The sequence below is a fragment of the Urocitellus parryii genome, chromosome 6, assembly GCF_045843805.1.
Source record: "Urocitellus parryii isolate mUroPar1 chromosome 6, mUroPar1.hap1, whole genome shotgun sequence".
In the NCBI taxonomy this organism is placed as follows: Eukaryota; Metazoa; Chordata; class Mammalia; order Rodentia; family Sciuridae; genus Urocitellus; species Urocitellus parryii.
In genome coordinates this window covers 56,086,181-56,107,732 of record NC_135536.1, presented here as the reverse complement: position 1 = coordinate 56,107,732, position 21,552 = coordinate 56,086,181, and the positions used below count along the sequence as shown (strand labels likewise).

At 34.2% G+C, this 21,552-nt stretch overlaps 1 protein-coding gene across 2 annotated transcripts in view; it reads right to left on the bottom strand.

Annotated features, from left to right (window-relative positions):
• The window catches only part of Fancm (FA complementation group M), a 61,449-nt gene that overhangs the window by 30,781 nt on the left and 9,116 nt on the right, over window positions 1-21,552 (bottom strand). For both annotated transcript variants that reach the window (XM_077799428.1, XM_077799429.1), the window contains 8 exons: window positions 19,346-19,477; window positions 16,232-16,364; window positions 15,398-15,523; window positions 14,574-14,660; window positions 11,567-11,751; window positions 7,442-7,648; window positions 4,104-4,317; window positions 164-318 (listed from right to left, as the gene is read on the bottom strand). In XM_077799428.1, coding sequence (XP_077655554.1) covers window positions 164-318; window positions 4,104-4,317; window positions 7,442-7,648; window positions 11,567-11,751; window positions 14,574-14,660; window positions 15,398-15,523; window positions 16,232-16,364; window positions 19,346-19,477 — 1,239 coding nt within the window. The remainder of the gene's footprint in view (window positions 1-163; window positions 319-4,103; window positions 4,318-7,441; window positions 7,649-11,566; window positions 11,752-14,573; window positions 14,661-15,397; window positions 15,524-16,231; window positions 16,365-19,345; window positions 19,478-21,552) is intronic.

Here is a 21,552-nt window from a genome sequence, read left to right as displayed (position 1 = left end):
ATAGGAAAATTAGTAATTTTTAAAAGACAGTCTAGGTTTTCTTTTTAAACTGATTACATTCTTACTTTCTAAAGTAAGTTGATAACTCCAATCACATCACTCATTACTCACAAATCTACTGCATAATCATTATAAGGAATATCTGAAACCATGATCAACTTACTGATGTGTTTTCTCCATCCTGTAAAGATACAAACTGTACTTCAGGTAGTGTTATTTCCTTAATTTCATCGCTGTCTCTTAATCTATAGACCCTGTTCCATAACTTAAATTCTTCCTCTGATAAAAACCAGTTATTTGAATTATTTTGCCTTATTCCTGTAAGTGAAAAAATTATTGAAAAACAGTTTTTAAAAATCTTCAAACGCAAACACAAAATATATAAATATCAACTTAAACTGTTTTGTCTACTCACATCCTCTAAGTAATTCAATTCCTTTTTTTTTAAAATTTATTTTTCAGTTTTCAGCGGACACAACATCTTTTGTTTGTATGTGATGCTGAGAATCGAACCCGGGTCACACGCATGCCAGGCGAGCGCGCTACCACTTGAGCCACATCCCCAGCCCTCAATTTCTTAAAACTATAATTTGTTATAGGAATGCAATCTGTTTATCACTTTCTGCTTCTACATATCTTCTAAACTTCTCTCATCTCTTTTAAAGTACTCCTCTGTCTAGGAACTAACCTTTAGCGATGACTTCATTATTTTCCTTTAGAGATTACAGAAGCCAAAAACAATTAATTTTCTATGCAGCAATTCCTTATTTATTTTAGTCCTAGGGATTGACCCAGGGGCACTCTACCCTGAGCTATATGCCTAGCTCTTTTATTTTTTATTTTGAATCAGGGTTTTATCAAGTTGCCCAAACCAGCCTCAAACTTGTGATCCTCCTGCCTCAGCCTCCCAAATCACAGGGAACCAGGAATGCACCCAGCTCAACTCTGTTTTTATGCTCAAAACCTATTGCAACTTGGTATATTGCTGAGACTGACTTGGAACTGCCTCAGTTTCCTGAGTTTCTGGGATTACAGGCCTTGCTACCTGCCCAACCTATTATGCAGCTTTTTAAAAACTTTTTAATTTATTTTTTGTAATGTCAGTTTTTCATTTTTGTTGTTGTTTTCTGGTATGGGGATTGAATACTTTACTGCTAAACCACATCCCATGCCCTTTTATTTCTTGTTTTGAGACAGGGTCTCCCTAAATTGTTGAGGGTGATCTAACTTGATATTCTCCTGCCACAGCCTCCAAGTTGCTGAAATTACAAGTGTGCACCACGCCCAACTTATCATGTCATTTTTTTCCTTTTTATTGGTTCTTTTTAGTTATACATATCATTAGAATTCATTTTGACATAATTATAAAAGCATGAAATTTGCTAATTCAGTACCCAGTACTTCCCCTTTCCCTCCCTCCCTTCCCCTCTCCATACTCCCTTCCTTCTACCCTCCTGATCTTTCTATTATAGGTTTTTTTTTTAATTTTAGTTAGTGTTATTATGTCATTTTTGGAAGTACCAAGCCTATTCCCCCTGCACTTTACTTCTCTTTTCCCATTGCCTATTTAAAAGTTTAAGCCTACAACCTTTTTAGTTTTAGCTTTTATCCCCACCGCAAATTTCAAACTTTCCAAAACTGCTACAATACAATCACACTAGTTTTCACTTGTAAGTTTTCATACTATATTTCATCCAGACTTTAGATAACAAAAAAGTCCAAAAGAAGCTATGCATGAGAATGCATCTGTAGATTCAAACAACCTCAGACTGGAAATATTCGGGGTGAGGGGGTTATACCTGTACAAACATGTAGACTTTATTTTCTTGCTATTATTCTCTAAACAATACAATATGACAACTATTACCATAACATTTATATTGTATTAAGTACTATAAGCAAAGTAGAAATGATTTAAGGTATACGAAAGGGGTCTGAGGTTGTGGCTCAGTGGTAGAGTGCTTGCCTAGCACGTGTGAAACACTAGGTTCTATCCTCAGCACCACATAAAAATAAATAAATAAATAAGTAAATAAATAAATAAATAAATAAATAAATAAAATAGAGGTGTTGTGTCCATCTACAACTAAAAATGTTTTTTTTTTTTTTAAAAAAAAGTATATGAAAGGATGTCCCTAAGATATACACATATGTTATGTCATTGTATTTAAGGAACTTGAACATACCTGGTGGGGTCCTGAGACCAATCCCCAACAAACACAAAGAGATGATTATACATTTTTGTTATCTATCTTATCATGCAATAGTTGTCCAAAATTTATTCTTCCTAACTGCAACTTTTTACCCACTGACCAACCTCTTCCCATCCACATCCCTCCTCAAGCTTCTGGTAACCACTATTGTACCTTCTACATCTGAGATACATAAAACTTTTTTAGTTTCCATGTATGATTGAGATCTCGAAACATCTATTCTCTCTGTGAAAAGCTATACTTTTTATCTAGAAGACAAAATCAAGTCATCTGGAAAAACATACAGAGACAGATTTTTTAACATAAGGTATAATATTCTACAATTACATACAGTTGTTCAACAATGAAAAGAATCCTCTTTAGAATACGATATATTCCATGTTTGTTTAAATACATCAAACTAGATTCTGCTGTAATGTATAAAATAATTTTTTTTTAAAAAAAGAACTCTCATAAAGGAATAAAAATCTATTTTTCTTTTTTTCTTAAAGAGATAGGATCTATATTACAAAGGCTAGCCTCATATTCCTGGGCTCAAGGAATCTTCCTAACCCAGACTCCTGAATAGTGGGACTACAGGCACAGGCTACCATGCACAGGGAAGAAGTAAAATTTCTATTAACAGAAATATTCAAGTTAAGGCAGGGTATGCATTTTAAAAAGATGTTGTAATAAACATTCCTACCTTGATAATAATGATGATCCCTAAGATTCCTTCCAAATCTTAAATTACTATTATGTATTTATGATTCTTTAGAAGCCCCTTTAAGATTAAGTAAAATCCAAGAAATAAATTTTTTATTTCTAATTTTCATAGTGCAAACATTTCAAGATATTTTTGGGGGATGCTGGGGATATAGCTCAGTAGTAGAGCACTTGCCTAGATATGGAAGGCCCAGACTTCAATCCCTAGGGTGGGGGCGGGTAATTTTCTTGGTATCAGCAAAGTCTCTACAGTTTCTAAGCTAGTGATTCTCATTACTGTGTTCTTGGCAAAAATATTTTTTTCAAAACATTATTTGTTTTTTACTCTCTCAATATTACCAGTACCTGTCTAAATTTAACCACTATTTGTTCTAAGGGTAAATATTTAGGTTTCTTCCCTCTGAATAAAGGAAAGGTGTTCCCTCCCCCTTTCTTAGAACATTTCCAGAGGAACTTAATGTTTCCAAGTCCTTCTTTAACCCTTTGACATATATGGAAATCTTTATAAAGGATAAAGGAGCTGCTACACAGCTTTTCAAATAAAAAATGTTCATCTTAAGAATTGAGGCGCTATCTCTTTAAAATGCAAACATCAAGGAACAGTGCTTAGGCACCTTTCTGGAAGTTGTCTACCTCTCATTGTCATAGAAGTAAGAGAAGTTTTATTATTCCTCTGAATAAAGGCAATCACTAACACAAACAGTTATCTCAATTACCAGGTAAATTTAGGATAAACTAGGAAAGAATGTATAGTATATGAGGACAAGTTACTGTTAATCTTAAGAACATATGTAAAGGATTATAATCACTCAGTGATATACACAGGGAGAATTTCTGTCTTTGTATTATCTTAGTAGATGCCCATAATGCACACTGTAATCTAACTTAATGCTTATTCAATATAAAAAATGATTTTCTTTTTAATACTTTGTGGAGAGGATTCTCTGGGTCGGTGATATTATTTTCAATTTTCCCCATCGCTTTGTTTCTGTCACTCTGTAAGGACAATATGTCTTTCCCCTCGCCACATGAACAATTTCTTATTCTTCCAAAGAGAACACCCAAAACATCTTAGAAGATATACTGAGATTTTTAAAGAAATATTATATCAAGATATGACCTATCTTATCAAGATAAAAATAAGGGGGTGAATGAAGCATGTGTCAAATGGGAAACTTCATTTACCATTTCTACAGGAAAACAGAGATGAGTTCCGCTGTACATTCCGAGAGGGCTTCTTTGGTTTATACACCCCATGTGTGATGAACATTTTATGTAATTCTGGATTGATTCCATCAGGAACCATTCGTGGACTTCCTTGGTAAAAATGAAGGACATGTCTATTACCTGAAACAGCTTTATAAATATTTCTTTTGTTGGACTGACTCTGGTTGTAAGTCTGAAAAAAATATATATATAAAATGTCAAATCACATTATTTTTATTATAACCACTCAGCCAAAATAAGCAATTATTCTATTAGTTGGGGCTTATTATAAACATTAAACTAAATCCTGATTCACTTAAATGTGTAAAGAATAAAATTTCTATTGCCCCAAATTTTAAAACATAACAGAATAATCATTGATGAGGTGTTAATTTCCAGAATATACAAAGAACTCAAAAATCTTAACACCATAAAAACAAATAACCCAAACAATAAATGGGGAAAGGAACTAAACAGACACTTCACAGAAGAAATAGAATCGATCAACAAATATATGGAAAAATGTTCAATATCTCTAGCAATTAGAGAAACTCAAATTAAAACTACACTGAGATTTCACCTCACTCCAGTCAGAATGGCAATTAACAACAATACAAGTAACGTTTGGGCCCAGTGGCATAAGCCTGTAATACCAGCATCTCGGAGGCTGAGGTAGGAAGATGGCAAGTTCAAAGCCAGTCTCAGCAACTTAGTAGGACCCTGTCTCAAAACATAAAAAGGGCTGGGAACTAGCTCAGTGGTTAAGTGCCTCTGGGTTCAATCATGGTACCACACTCCACTCCACACCCACCTCCCCCACAAAAAAAAAAGAATACAAGTAACAATAAATGTTGGTGAGGATGTAGAAAAAAAGATAGATTCATACATTGTAGATGGGAATGCAAATTGGTACAACCACAATGGAAAGTATGGAGATTAATTAAAAAAATAGGAATGCTATTACCATTTGACCTAGTTATACCACTCCTCAGTATATACACAAAGGAGTTAAAATCAGCATACTACAGTAACGCAGCCACATCAATGTTTATAGCAGCTCAATTCACAACAGCTAAGCCAACTCAGGTGCCTTAAACAGATGAATGTTATATAATTTATATATATAAAACATTACTCAGCCATAAAGAATAATGACGACCTTGGGGCTTGGGATGTGGCATGTGTGAGGCACTGGGTTCGATCCTCAGCACCACATAAAAAAAATAAAATAAAGATATTGTTAAAAAAAAAAAAAGAATAATGACCTAATGATATTTGATGGTAAACTGAAAGATCTGGAGACTACCATTCTAAATGAAATAAGCCAATCCCCCAAAACCAAAGGTCAAAAGGTCCCTCTGATATGCAAATGCTAACACACAACAAGGGGGAGGGAGTGAATAGAAATTCATTGTATTATACAAAAGGGAATGAAGGGAAGGGAACACCAAAAAAAGTTTGTTAACACTTTAGCCCTTTTTATGTTTTATTTTGAGATAGGGTCCTGCTAAGTTGTTTAGGGCCTCACCAAGTTGTTGAGGCTGGCTTTGAATTTGCCATCTTCCTGCATTAGCCTCAACTGGGATTATTAGGAATAGGAAAGGCAGTGGAATGAATCTGACATCACTTTCCTATGAATATACCAGTGAATCTCAATATCACATACCTCCACAAGACTGGGATACTAATTAGAATAAGATATACTCCATGTTTGTACAATATGTCAAAATAGACTCTACTGTTATGTATAACTAAAAAGGACACATTTTAAAAAAGAATCTTTGAAGAAAATCATTTCAAAAGCTATTATTACAGCCGAGTGCATGGACCATGCCTGTAATCCCAGCAGCTTGGGAGGCTGAGGCAGGAGGATTGCAAGTTCAAAGCCAGCCTCAACAATTTAGTGAGACCCTAAGTAACTTCATCTCAAAACAAAAATTAAAAGGGCTGGGGATATGGATCAGTGGTTAAGCATCCCTGTGTTCAACACCTGGTACACACCTCCCCGCCAAAAAAACTGTTATTATAAAAGCCTATCTTAGCAACAATCTTACACAAAGGAAATCTATTTTTTGTTTGTTTGTTTGTTTTTGAATAAGGCAGATAATTACAAAAAAATGTAAGGTCACATAAGTGTAAGGTGACACAATTAAAACTGAGTTCCATTTGTTAATAATATCTGACCTTTTATAAGCTACCAAACATTTAATTTATAAGGGTCATTTTAAAGATAAACTGAATGTTATAAACAAAGGTGTTATAATCACAAGGAAAGTTTAAGGGAAAACAATTAATTGTTTAGGCTGATTTTAAAGAAAATATAAAACACTTCAATTCAATTTTTATCTGGGAACAGAGACACACACGTGTAATCCCAGCGACTCAGGAGGCTGAGACAAGAATAGCAAGTATGAGGCCACTCTCAACAACCAAGTGAGACTCAATTTGGGAAAAAAACAAGGGGGGGCTAGAAATGTAGCTAAGTGGTAAAGTACCCCTGGTTAAATCTCCAGTACTAAAATAATTAAATAAAATAAAATCATATGTAAAAAATTATCATAACTGAGAATATCTTTAATAGGAAACCAAATACTTGACATTGAACTTGCCCCAATAAAATGAAAGTTTGTTAACACTTTAACAAATGCAATATATCATATATAACATTTAGGAAATTCTATCCAACATTATAGCAAAATATGAATACAACTCAAGTTCTTTATCACTTAGAATACACGTCAACAAATTTTGATAAATGGCCAGGTTTTGCAGATCATGTCTCTGGTGCATATTCTTTGGTATTTATTTTATCAAAAACCATTCTCCATTTTTTAAGTTTAAAAAAAAGAACTAAGATAAACAAATTCAAACAAATCTTAGAAATACAGGGAAATAGTAAAACAAAGTAGTATATCCTGGTTATTACATCTAGCTGTCTCTGAATTAATGCTGAAATACTAAAATGTGGGAGGCTGGCTGGTTTGTTCTACAGTACTGAGGACTGAATCCAAGGATCCTCCACAGCCCCAGTACTTTTTGATTTTGAGACAGGGTCTTGCTAAGTTGCCCAGGCTGGCCTCAAAGGTCCTGGGTTCAATCCCCAGCACCACACACACACAAAAAATGGGAAACTGAATCTAGTTAGAAATTCTTATATTATAAGAAAAGAACATTTCAAACCCAACACAAAGGGAAAAAAATAAACTACAATTACCTACAGATTATTTGGACCTAGAATGCTAAATTATTGGCAGTAGTCTTTCGACTGTATTTATCATATTTCTAATGTCAAATCATGTTTTTATATGTCTACTTACACGTTCCTCTCGTCCTTCAGCAAGAATAACAACAATCCTGCCTTGACGTTTACGGCCAGTTCTACCCATTCGTTGTATAAGACGAATTGGGCTCTTCTGAGCATCAAAACATATAATAAGATCAACTTCTCCTATATCCAAACCTTCTTCACCAACACAGGTAGAAACCAATGTGTTATAACCACCATCACGAAACCGCTTCACTACCTAAAATAAAAATGACTTAAAAACTGCTAGATACAAATGAAAGAGAATTGCAGATCAGGGCATATTGTTCTCACTCATTACAAAATGGTGAATTCAGATTAAAAATCAACTTTAATGATATCACAGAACATGAAAAAATGCATAAAATGGCAATCTAAGCAAAAGAAATTTTCATAAAATAGAAAGAGCAGTCCCAATTATGATTCTATAAGGAATTCTCAACAATTTTAAAAGTTTCTCACTCAAGGAGAAGGTTCTGATTTTATTTTTTTTTAAACATTTATTTTTTAGGTGTAAATGGACACAACACAATGCCTTTATTTTTATGTGGTGCTGAGGATCGAACCCAGGTCCCACCCATGCTAGGCGAGCACTCCACTGCTGAGCCACAATCCCAGCCCCCGATTTTATTTTTTAGCATAACTAAAAGGGGCATAGGAGAAGTAAATAGCCTACAGAAATTACCCCTACTTGTTACAACTTAGACCTAAATGTATGATTAGGTAAATTAAGAACGCTTTATTACTCCCAGAATTCATATCATACCTTTTCATAATGTCATTTCAGGTTTTCTCTGATTATTTTATGAAACCACAATAGTATAAGAATGAATTCATGAAAAAATCAGCAAAGCTTTTTGAAAAACTTTCTAAAGACTTATAAGCTTAGTCTCAACTGTGTGAGCCCCAGTTTTTCCATACATATCAACACCACCGCTGGCAGGTTTGTATATGGGGGAGTAATAATGGTGGTAATTAAAAGAGAAATGCAACATCAAAAGCTGAATTGGCTGATGATAGTTACTATAATGAAGGGCATACTATGTACCAAGTACTAAACTTGAGCACTAGATACTGTTCCCAACAATCCTATGAGGTATATATCATCAATCCATTTTATTAAAGAAACTGAAGATCTGAAAGGTAAGATTAAGATGTTTGTCTAAACTCTCATAAGTACTTATTAGCATTTGAATTTAGATATCTGACTCCAAAAATTTATTATTTTAATCCTTAAAAATAACCACCTGAAAAGTGAGGTAATAAAATATAAACATAAAGTTATCAGGTTAATTCCTCTTATAAACCTTTACAGTATCATTGATCAAATGATTTTCCTTCAATATGGAAAACCGGAGTACAGGGAGAACTAATTATCAGAACTGGAATCTGTAATGGATTAAGATAAGGGAAGATTTGGATTAAGACAAGGGAAGATTTAATATTATATGTTTCTAACATTGTAACACAGGTGTCCTTTTTTACCAGAGAAGGGAAAAAATGGGTCACAGTGCAAGAGGTAGAAAAATGAAAGTGTTTAATATGGTCAATAGATTAATAAAGGATGTTAACGGTCAAAATTTAAAGTGTTACTTATTTGCCTAGGATTGATCTGTCATTGAATATTCACTTCTGTGAACTTTTCCCATGCATTCAAGACATATATTCAATTGTATATTCAACATCACTACTGGATATTTAAAACAATGCTACTCAAAGTGTGGTCAATGATCTGTTTATACTGTGCCAGCCTGTGAACTATTTATTACTGGTTGGCAACAAGTACAAAAATTGAAAGTAATGGTTTAGAAATTTGACAGAATAAGTTTTATATTTGCTGACTCTAACGAAAAAAGTAAAACAGACTAGAGCTTTGGTTTTCATCAGTTTTACTTATCTAGCAATTCATTTTTATTATATTCTTCAAAAGTATCAGTTTGTGAAGCAAGTGGAAGGAAATAAAGTGGTCATTATCAGTTTTGGAAAAACATTAATCTAACAGGCCTGACACAATTAACATATCCAAAACTAAGCTCCAGATACTCTCTCCAAAACCTGTTTTTACTGCACTCTATCCATCTAAGTTGATAGTTATCTCAGCTGCTCAGACAAAAAAATCTGGAATCATCCTAGGAGTTACACTTAATATTCCTTTATCTCACATACTATTCTAATTTGTGGATAAATATTGTCAGTTTGACTTCTGAAATATACCTCAATTATTTCTCACAAGCTTTCCTACTACAACTCTAGTTCAAGCCATCATATCTTCAGTTTGAATAGTAGTAAGCCTCAACTGTTCTCCCTGTGTCTACCAAGGTGATTCTTTCAAAATATAAATAAAATCATTAACTTCCTCTGCTCCAAACCCTCCAATGATTTCTTCTCATCTCATTTAGGGTAAATACAGAAATCATTAAAATGGAAATGACTGGGCTGGGGATACAGCTCAGTTGGTAGAGTGCTGGCCTCGCATGCACAAGACCCTAGGTTCAAACCCCAGCACCACAAAAAGATAAATAATTAAATAAAATGGAAATGACCAACAGAGCCCTAAACGATCTGCCTCTACTGTTCCTCCTTGACCTAATCAGTTTTTAAATAAATGGATAATTTAATCACAACTATTTGCATAAAAGCCCATTTCAGAATAAAATGGCTGTAATGAAAGTAATTATAAAGAAATAATAAAAAGAGCTGTTACCTTGGCCTACATAAAAAGATTATTGATGTAAATAAATAAATCCTAACTCACTCAAATTGAACTCAGTGGCACTTGACTACTAAGCCACATCTTTAGCCCTATTTTGTATTTTATTACAGAGAGAGTCTCACTGAGTTGCTTAGTGCCTCGCTAAATTGCTGAGCCTGGCTTTGAACTTGCAATCCTCCTGCCTCCACCTCCCAAACTCCTGGGATTACAGGTGTGCACCAACGCACTCGGCCCAGTTAAGTTTCTTACAGGGCCTAACAAGATCAGGAAACAGTGACTTCAGGTAATATTGACACCGGCAAAGACCAGATTGGATATTTCCAATAGACATTGGATTTCAAATATTGAAAATGCTTGACCCCCCCCACAAGGCAAAAAATTTGACTTTATTTTTCATTTATATATAACTGTTAAAATTAGCAATAATCACTAGATGTCTACACCCTTTAAATTACTTATAATCTGATGTTACAACAGATAAAGGTGTTGTTATCTTCAGACTGAAGAAATTTCCACACCATATTTAGTAAGCATAAATGGCTTCTTTAGAGTACAGTGCAGACAAGTCTAATAGTCTAATAAATTTAAAATAAGAGGAATTCCTCAACTACTATTGTAAAAAATCAAGAAAGGAGCTGTTGAAATGAACTGCACGTTAAAGACACATCTATTTATAAGTAACTATTGATATATGGACTAAAAATAGCTAATCTGCAAAAACCTACAGATTTATAAAAATTGATAGTCTAAAATCCCCCTCAAAATGTCACAGCACTTCTTAAATTTATGACTTCTTATTCAGAGCACTGGGCTATCTCAAATACATTATGGTTTCCTCTAACCTAAGATTTTTAGGGCAGGGGTTATAGCTCAGTGGTAAAGCACATGCCTAGAATGTGGGAGGCACTGGATTCGATTCTCAGAACCATATAAATAAATAAAATAAGGTCCATGGACAACTAAAAAAAAATAAATAAATTTTAAAATATCCTTCTTTTAAAAAAAGATTTTTAAGTAACTGATGAAAGAGATAGCTCATTATTGGTTTAGAAGAAATTATTAAAGTCACTTAAATAGAAAACATTTACTAAGAACTCTACAATAAGATATCACTTAATGCTTACAACAACGCTGTGAAGTATATTTAAAAATAAGTAAAAAAAACTTGTAAGTGATAGAATTCCAACCTAGATTGTATGGACCTAGTATAATATATTAACTATTATACTTTAGGTTATGAAAAATAATAAAACTTTCAAAACCACTAAAACACTACCTGATTTTTCAAAATAAGATAATCTTTATTCACATTCTTACTATAAAATTATTTTCAGTAGTCAATTGCCAGTACATTAAAATAAAAATAACCTTAAGTACAAAGATAATCAATTTTATTTTTATTTCATCACCTCCAAAAATACTTACCTCCAGTTGCTCCTTCTGAGTAAAACCTTTCATGCTTTTCCCTGAAGCATGGCCAACAAAAGTCATTACCCTAATAATTGGCTGATGCTGTAAAAACATTTCTGCAATTTCTTGAACACTATCTCGAAATGAAGAGAAGATCATAACTCTGGTCTCACCAAATTTCTTTTCGGAGATGTTTTGAGCTATATAACAGAAAATATTTCAATTAAAAGTTTCTGAAAAACATTTAGATAAGAACTAGTCAAAATACAAGTCTGAAACTATATACTAAGAAACAATAATTCTTTTTTAAAAATATTTAACTATATTTTAACTATTCTTTGCTATATTTTCTAGCAATTTTTAATAAGGCTGGCGCCCTATTTCTCATTGGCTGTCACAGTACTAAATAAATCACACAAGAATTATCAGAATCACTTTTGACCAGCCCTTCTGTTTACTAAAGACTAATTTAATATAGGCCATGCATCCCGAAATCTGCTATACTTGAAATTCCTAAACATAAATGCAGAATATACTCTACAGTCAATTCCAAAGCTGTTCCCAATGTCTCTACGCTTGGGAGACAGTAAATAAGCTAATAAGAACATGATTTTTGTGGCTGAGCCACTTCCTTTCTGGGTGATTGTAAATAAAGGTATTAAATTTCTTTGAGGTTTAGTTTCTTCTTATTTAAAAAGGATTGATGATTAACAGGAAGTAAAAAATAGTTTTTTGCACATAATAATTGATTCATAATTACAACTTGAGTGGATGTTTTGGTGATTATTTCTTTTTGCCCAATAAAGGCTATCATCCCCCCCATCCCCCCGCCGCCCCCCCCCGCCGCCCCCACCCCCACCCCCCCACCCCCACCCCCACCCCACCCCCACCCCCGTGGCAGAGAGTATGCTGAGGATTGAACCCAGAGGCATATTACTACTGAGCCACATCCCCAAATCTTTTTATTTTTATTTTGAGACTAGGTCTCATTAAGTTGCTTAAGTTCTCATTAAATTGCTGGAGCTGAACTTGAACTTGTGAGGCAAGCACTCTACCAATTGAGCTATATCTCCAGCTCTTGAACTTGAACTTGTGATCCTCCTGCCTCATAAACTGCTGGGATTATACCGCACACAGCTTATTATTATCTCTTTTGTTTATGAATTTGGTTAGGACTTTTACAATCCTTTTTTTTTTTTTTTTTTGTGGTGGGGAGTTACGCTCTGAAGTATATTTAAAAATAAGTAAAAAAAAACTTGTAAGTGGTAGGGATTGAACTCAGGGGCACTAAACCACTGAGCCACATCTCCAGCCCTATTTTGTATTTTCCTTAGAGACAGAGTCTCATTAAGTTGCTTAGCACTTTGCTTTTGCTGAGGCTGGCTTTGAACTCTTGATCTTCCTGCCTCAGCCTCCCAAGCTGCTGGGAATCCAGGTGTGTGCCACACGTCTGGCCCTTTTTTCTTTTTTATGACTTATATTAACCATCAGATGTGTGCCAAAGACTACAGTACACATATTTTATATTAACTAATTTAATCTTCACTACAACCCTAAAGACTAATCTAATGCATATAAATTATAGTACTTAAGCAACAAACCAAGTTCAGAATCCATACAAGCAATAAATACAATAAGCAAAAAGTAGGACTTGCAGTAAGCAGCTGTAACAAGTAAAATTATTCTAGACAAACCTCCTTTGAATTGTCATTGCATCAAGCCTTTGGATCTGTTAACTCCTGATACACTGCTACTTTCACCACAAAGCCTATCTCCGACTTATTGGAGCTTGCCTTTCTACCCTCATTTCAATGAAGCTCCTTGTACCAAAGCTATCCACAACTTTCATATTGCCAAATTCAATGAATACTTTTCAGTTCATTTTACCACATTTCTCAACAAAACTGAACATTATTCACGCTTTCCTACTAATATAGTCTCTTCCCTCAGCTTCTATCATACTTCACTTGGTTTCCTCCTCAAGATCCTTGGTAGCTTTCTTTCTCTGAACTCTAAATGCTGTTATTCTTCAGGACACCATTCTGGACCCTCTTCTGTCTCCAAACTATCTTCCTGGTGATCACATCCATCCCTGAAACTTTAAATATTATCTTTATGCTGATGACTCCAAAATTTATTCATATATATGCAAATACATAAAAGTAGCCCAGACCATTCTTCTGAAATCCAGATTTATTTGTCCAGTGCTTACTTGACATTTCTACTTGGATGACTCAGAAACATCTTAACATGTTTGCTCTTTCCTCTCTATGTTGTTCTTGTATTTTTTAATAAGTGAAAATACATTTATGATATACATTTTATATACATATGTATATATACATACACACATACATTTTTGAACGGTTAAATCAAGCTAATAAACATATGTGCTACCTTACATATTTATCCTTACTGTTCTTTGCTGCTAGTGATGGTTTCAAAAACCATCAACAGCCATAGATTAAAAAACCAAGTTTTGAGTTGGCCTACCAGCCATGCATGCATGATCTAGCCTTTGCTACCTCTCACCTATACCACTCTCATCCTCATTCACACCACTATAGCCACATTGGTCTGCTTACTAGTCCTTAATCATCATACCAAGCACCCTACTGCCTCAAGATCTTTGAATCTGCTATACTCTGCCTGGAATGATCCTCCCCCAGAAATTCTGAAGGTTTGCTCCACTATCACTCTAGAGGCAGGTCTTCTCTAGTTGCCCTATAAAATAACTCTCATCCATGATGTTCCCTCTCTTTCTCTCTCTTCTTTCCTACTTCACATTTCCCTGCCACTATATTATACAAAGTTTCATTGCCTTCTTCCCCTGTGTTGCACCAAACTGAATTTTTTCATAGAATAATTAATTAACATTCCCACCATTTCCCTTACTCCCACCCTTCCAAACTTTCTCAGAGCTTTTAATTAAAAATCCACCTTCTTCAAGAAAAGTTAGTACAACTTCAAATTTAGTTTTAGTTCTTTCAAAACTTTCCTTGAACCATAAATTATTACCTACCATTCCATGATCTGAAGTGTTCAACTACAACTTCTTCTAATTTCTTTAACTTTGGATGACTATAGAAAAACTTTTTATCTTTATCTCCTGTGGGGGGGAAAAAAAATCAACATTCTCTTAGTATTTTTCCATATTAATTATTCTAATGTGTATGAAGATATCCTTTTCAAATTACATATGCTAAAATTTTCCTTTTTTTTTTTTAGTGGTACCAGAGATTGAACCCAGAGAATCAAGCATGCTATCTAAGTTCTGTACTGCTGAGCTACATCCTCATTTTAAACAGTAAGTAGCATCTACATAGCACATAAGCATATCAGAAGAAAATATTGGAATTTTTATGAAACTTATATTCTAAAAGAGAATCCAAATTGAAAAAGGGGAAAGAGTACATATTTAGTCAAACTCTAAATCAATTTTTGGCAGTTCTGAGAATTTTCACTATTAGTAACCACTACTAATATCTATTATGTATACTGCTGACTACATTAATTCTAACAGAATAAAATCTTTAAACCTGTTGTTATATAAATACAAATAGACGTTTACATCAACAGAGCAAAATTTCAAAATTAATTTTAAACATATATTTATTAATTTATAAACTAATTTTAAACATTTTATTTATATATATATATATATATATATATATATATATATATAAATGAATGATTACTGGTTTTTTATACTGAGACATGGTCTTGCTGTGTTACATAACCTGGGCTAATGCAATTCTCATGCCTCAGCTTCTCAAGTAGCTGGGACTACAGGCATGTACCACCATTCCTGGTAAACCAATATATAATTTTTGTTTTAAATCAGACCTTTTTGGATAGCAGAAACGTCACTTGCTGAAGTATCACACATATGTGCAAATATGCTCTCTAGATGATTATAGAGTTTCATGAAGTCCTCATTTCGACTAAGCTCATTTTTGGCCCGTGTCATTCCTTTAAAATTTAGAAAAAAATTTACAAATAAACTTAATAGCAATCTAGTCAGATTTATTATTTATTAAAAAACTAAACTTCAACATTGAATGCAAATTTTAAAACAATGACCTCATCAAATTTATTTATTTATTTACTTTTAAATATTTATTTTTTAGTTGTAGTTGGACACATATCTTTTTATTTTTTGTTATTTATATGTGGTGCTGAGGATCGAACCCAGGGCCTCACACGTGCTAGGCGAGCACTTTACTGCTGAGCCACTACCCCCAGCCTCAACCTTATCAAATTTAAACATGAAAGTCAGCAACTTTTGGGCTGGGGATGTGGTTCAAGCGGTAGCGCGCTCGCCTAGCTTGCATGCGGCCTGGGTTCGATCCTCAGCACCGCATGTAGGCAGGGATGTTGTGTCTGCCGAAAACTAAAAAAAAATAAAAAATAAATATTGAAATTCTCTCTCTCTCTCTCTCTTTAAAAAAAAAAAAAGCAAAAGAAAGTCAGCAACTTTTTCCAATTCCACATTCACATATATATTAATAAATTACTTTCCTTTTTCAGTAATTTTCAAAAACAAATACAGCCATTTATTACATAACTAGCCCCCTGGTTTTAAGAATAAAGCATTTTTAAGACACTCAAATTGGTTTAATTTGTCTTTAACCAAAATGACACGTGCATTATTTCTTTAAATAATTTTATATAATTTACCTTTTGTTCCATCCATAATTCCACAAAGGAAGAAATATAATGATCTCATTCCCATTTGCTGCAATAATTCATAACCGTGATATAAACTAATACAAATGGCAAACTCTCCCTCAATTATGCCTTGTTGTTTTCCCTAGAAAAACAAACACATATCACACTTAAACAAAGAAATGAAGATATATCCTCCATGCCTAAGTTATCAGGCCAACAGTCAGTATATCATTTATAATAAAATTTAAATGATCATAATAATTATTCCATGCTAGACTAACATTTACTGGTTCTATTAAACAGCATTGTACAGAAAAGTACACTTTCCATATGAAATCTGAAGTTTCCATATAATATCTGCCCCCTTACTTTTGTCTTTAATTCAACTGAAAACTTTACATTTTAAAGAAAAACAGAGAGAAAAACATTTATAGTATTATTTCTCTTTATAGGTAAATTACTAGTCCTTTATAGATTCATGTCCTTTCTATTTATTTATTTATTTTTTTAAATATTCTATGCTGGAGTTGTACCGAGAGGTGTTCTACATCCCCAGTCCTTTTTTTTTTTTTGAAATCATCCCGATAAGTTGCTGAGGCCGGTCTTGAACTTGTGATTCTCCTGTCTCAGCCTCCCAAACTGATACTGAGACCCTGTCTCAAAATAAAATATAAAAGGGTCTGGGTATAGACCAGTGATAAATCACCTCAGGGTTCAATCCCAGGACCAAAAAGTAATAATAATAACAAAGACAATTTATTAAGTACCTACAATATGCACTAAGCTGGATATATGAGATACAACAGAAATGGACATGTCAGTCCTGGACCTATCCTCATGAAAGTTATCAGCAAAAGGACAAATGTTTAATCAGACTGTTGAACACCAAGGCTTAATACCAGGTATACATGTCATCAGAATATCTGACACAGAGCACTAAACACTGTTCTAAGTATATTACCCAAACAAAAGCTCAAAAAGGTGATAAGTAGCAGAGTTAGTACTTAAATCCAGGAAATTTGGTCAATAGGCCTTATACTTCAATCAGTACTTACCCTTGTGGAAAAATGTAGCATACATTCTTTTCATGGGAGTGTGCAGCAGGTGTACTCACATAAGAGAGTTTTAAAAGAAGTCCACTAAGAATATATTTTAGTTATTTTACTTTATTCAAGATGAAAACTGTTTTACCTTACATTTTTAGAAATATTTAACATTAGTGACAGTCATTTTAAAATGTTCCCAGGGCAGCAATAAAGCCTAAAATGGCACCCTAATTAACCTAAAAAAAGCAAATCCACCTTTCTATAAAATATAAACCCTTACCAATAAGATCAAGTTCAACAGTTATAAAAGCATTATTTAAAATTTCAATGAACTTTGAACTCCTAGCAGAAATTAAAACCTTTTTATTAAAGTTTTATATAACACGCTAAAATTTCACAGAAAATGATCCTTTATTTTTTGATACTGGGGACTGAATCCAGGAGAACTTTTTAATTTTAACTTTGAAACAGGATCTCACTAGTTTGCTGAGGGTCTTGTTAGGAAGTTGCCCAGGCTTGCCTCAAATTTATGATCCTCCTGCCTTAGTGTCCCAAGTTGCTGAGATTTCGGGTACACAACACTGCCTTCTTTTAATTGGTTCTGTTCTTTTGCATATGAATCACCTCCCAGTTCGAGAATGACTCATTGCCTTCTCAGGCCGGTCAGCCTCTCTGACTATGAACCTAGCTTGATGGATATTTTTCTATTCATCTACTTTTTTTCCTATGAAGATTAGGAAAAAGAAACTTGCTGTGATATTTTCTCCAACTGCTAGTGAAATGGCACCCCCTTTCTCCACTATGGCTGATTTTAGGACTGTCAGCAAAAGAGTCTCTGAGAAAGAGTCCAATGTAGATAGACTTCCTATTTTCGTGTCGCCCTGTTTTACTTGGCCACTGGCTGAGAAGATACCAGCACTCCAGGTGCTGGACACCCCCTTACTAGTTTTTCACAAATGTATCCAGTATAGTACTTTGAAGAAATGTGCAAACAAGGCCTCTGGCCTTGAGTTGGGCTTCAGAGATGTCTACATTTTTAAGATAAGTTACAAATGGGCTCCTGGTAACAGCCGGCAGGGGAAAAATAGAAAGGGAGAAGCTCTCCCCTTCTCAGGTGTTGTCCTTGAAGAGTTAACTTGCCCAGAACAGTGAAAGATAAAGCTGCTTTTATGTGAACTTCTGCAGACTTTGAACTTCTGAGCCCCTCCTCTTACATGCTGGGTATAAAACTCTGAAACTCCCTGAACTCGGGTTTCAGGAGATTGATTACAGCAAAAGCTGTGCCCTCTGAACCTGGCTGAAGCCAAATAAAACTGTTTCCTGCTATCTTCCGTGCCTTGCCTTGTTTGTCCCTATAACACTAGTATTAAGAGTAATACTAGGGGCTGGGGATGTGGCTCAAGCGGTAGAGCTCTCGCCTTGCATGCGTGCGACCCGGGTTCGATCCTCAGCACCACATACCAACAAAGATGTTGTGTCCGCCGAGAACTAAAAAATAAATATTAAAAATTCTCTCTCTCTCTCTCCTCTCTCAATCTCTCTTAAAAAAAAAAAAAAAGAGTAATACTAGGACTGGGGCTGTAGCTCAGTGGCAGAGTGCTTGCCCAGCACATGTGAGGCACTGGGTTCAATTCTTAGCACCACATAAAAATAAACAAATAAAATAAAGGCATGCTATCCATCTCCAACTATACAAATAAATAAATAAATAAAAGGATAAGACTAGGGCTGGGGATATAGCTCAGTTGGTAGAGTGTTTGTCTCACAGGCACAAGGCCCTGGATTTAATCCCCAACACCACCAAAAAAAAAAAAAAAAAAAAAAAAAAAAGTTAAGACTAAATGCTCTGGGTCTCAATGACTTTACAAAATAGAAATGGACTTAAAGATCAATTTTTTATTAAAAGTTAAAAGATAAATTTATCTTAATTCAAATCATTAAATTGTATTCTTGTTAGACTTTTATAAACTATAAATCATATCTAAGTCCTTCTATGCTTAAAACTCATCATTTACATTTTATCCTGGCTCTGAGCAAAAATTAAATCAATCATCAAAATTTATTTTAAAATACTTACTACAATATTTGGAGATGGATTTTTCCTAAATTGATCTCTTGCCAGAATTATCTGGTATTTTGTTAGATTGGGAATATCCCTTTTCTTCAAAACATTCTTCTGAATCAAAGAACTGGCAAATGCTTCCAAAATCTATAAATTAAAAATAATAATAAAATTAGTGTAAGTTTATTTTAAAGTCCTTTTTCAAATACAATCATTTTACCATATATTAAAATAGGAACTATAAGTTTAATAGTTTGTCTTTAAATGAATTTTTAAGTAAACCCAGCAAAGATAACAAAATTTAGAAGTACTTGACATGCAACCCCAGATAATATCCACAAGTCAACATAAGGAATTACTTTGTCAGCTACATTTTAAGAACATATTTATTTATTTACTCATCTCCTTGTCAACCTACACACACTCTAAGTACCACAAAAGGAGGGCCTTGGACTTCTTCACTGTTGCATCATCAGTGCCCAGAACAAAGTATACCACATAACTTCAAAAAATATTTGTAGCCTACTAAACAAACTGAAATGTCTTGAGTATATTTAGTTTCACTCATTGATTTACTCTTTCAAAAATATTTATTAAGCATTTATTACATAAAAAGCATTGTTGTAAATTGTGTGCTTAATTTGCTGCCAGGCAAATCCTATAATAACAGTGATTCAGCTTAAGGCAGGAGGATCATAAATTCAAGGTCAACCTCAGCAAGTTAGTGAGACTGTGTCACAAAATTAAAACTAAAAGGACTGTTGATGTAGCTCTGTGGTAAAGTACCCCTGCGTTAAACCCCCTATATAAAAGGAAAAAAGTTGCTGTTCCCATGTAGTTTACATTTCAGTGGAAGGAAGCAAAGAATAAAGAAGTAAAGGGTGGATGGAAGCAAAAATAAAGAAGTAAACAGAGGACTCTGGATGTGGCTCAAATGGTAGCGTGCTCGTCTGGCATGCATAAGGCACTGCGTTCGATCCTCAGCACCACATTAAAAAAAAAATAATGATATTGTGTCCACCTAAAACTAAAAAATAAATTAAAAAAAAAAGAAGAAGAAGAAGTAAACAGAGACAGGTCTGGAGACATAGTTCAGTGGTCGAGTGCTTGCCTGACATACTCAAAGCTGTAAGTTGAATCCCCAATACTAGAGAGGGAAAAAAAACTGAAAAATTAAAGTAGGTAATATTGATAATGATAAAGGCTCTTAAGACTCTAAAACACAATTATGCTCCAGAATCTATGAATACAAAATATTTGAGTTGCCATGTGAATAATGAGGTATGTCCACCTTGTGAGTTTTCAAGATAGAGCATTCCAGAAAAGAAATAGCAGACCAAGATAAGCTTATGGCACACTGAAGAAAAAGAGATTTTCAAATGAAGACCTACTACAACAATATGTAATTGTTTAAATTTTGCCTAATTTTTATTTCATAAAATAGTTATATTAGTAGATTTCTCTTCTTCCCTTCCAGCATTTCTAATCACATTGCCTAAACAAGTACTCTAGCCACGCAGGTGGTACACACCTGTAATCCCAGTGATTCTGGAGGCTGAGATAGAGGATCACAAGTTCAAGGCCAGCTCAGTAACTCAGCAAGGCCCTAAACAACTTAGTAAGATCCTGTCTCAAAATAAAAAATAAAAAGGACTGGGGGGCTGAGGCTGTAGCTTAGTGGCAGAGCTCTGGCCTACTTGGCGTGAGGCACTGGGTTCAATCCTCAGCACCACATAAAAATAAATAATGGGCTGGGGTTGTGGCTCAGCGGTAGAGCACCTGCCTAGCATGTTTGAGGCCCTAAGTTCGATCCTTGGCACCACATAAAAATATATAAATAAAATAAAGGTATTGTGTCCAACTGCAACTAAAAAATATTTAAAAATAAAAATAAAAATAAATAAAATAAAGGTATTCTGTCCATCTACAACTTCCAAAAAAAAAGGAATGGGGATGTGGCTTAGTGATTAACCTTCCTGGGGTTTAACCCCTGATAACAAAACAAACAACAACAACAACAACAAAAACCTAGAGACAGCAATAATAGGGAACGCTTGTCTCAGTTCCTTGATGTCTGGTGTCTCAGACAACTGGCAACAAGAAGTAATTTGACTGAAGCCATATATTTGGATTCTTGATTTTACCTAACGACTTGCTCCTGCTTTCCTCTCAAAATGATTAACTTGAGACTGGTTATGGCTAACTTGGTCATCCCATTCTAT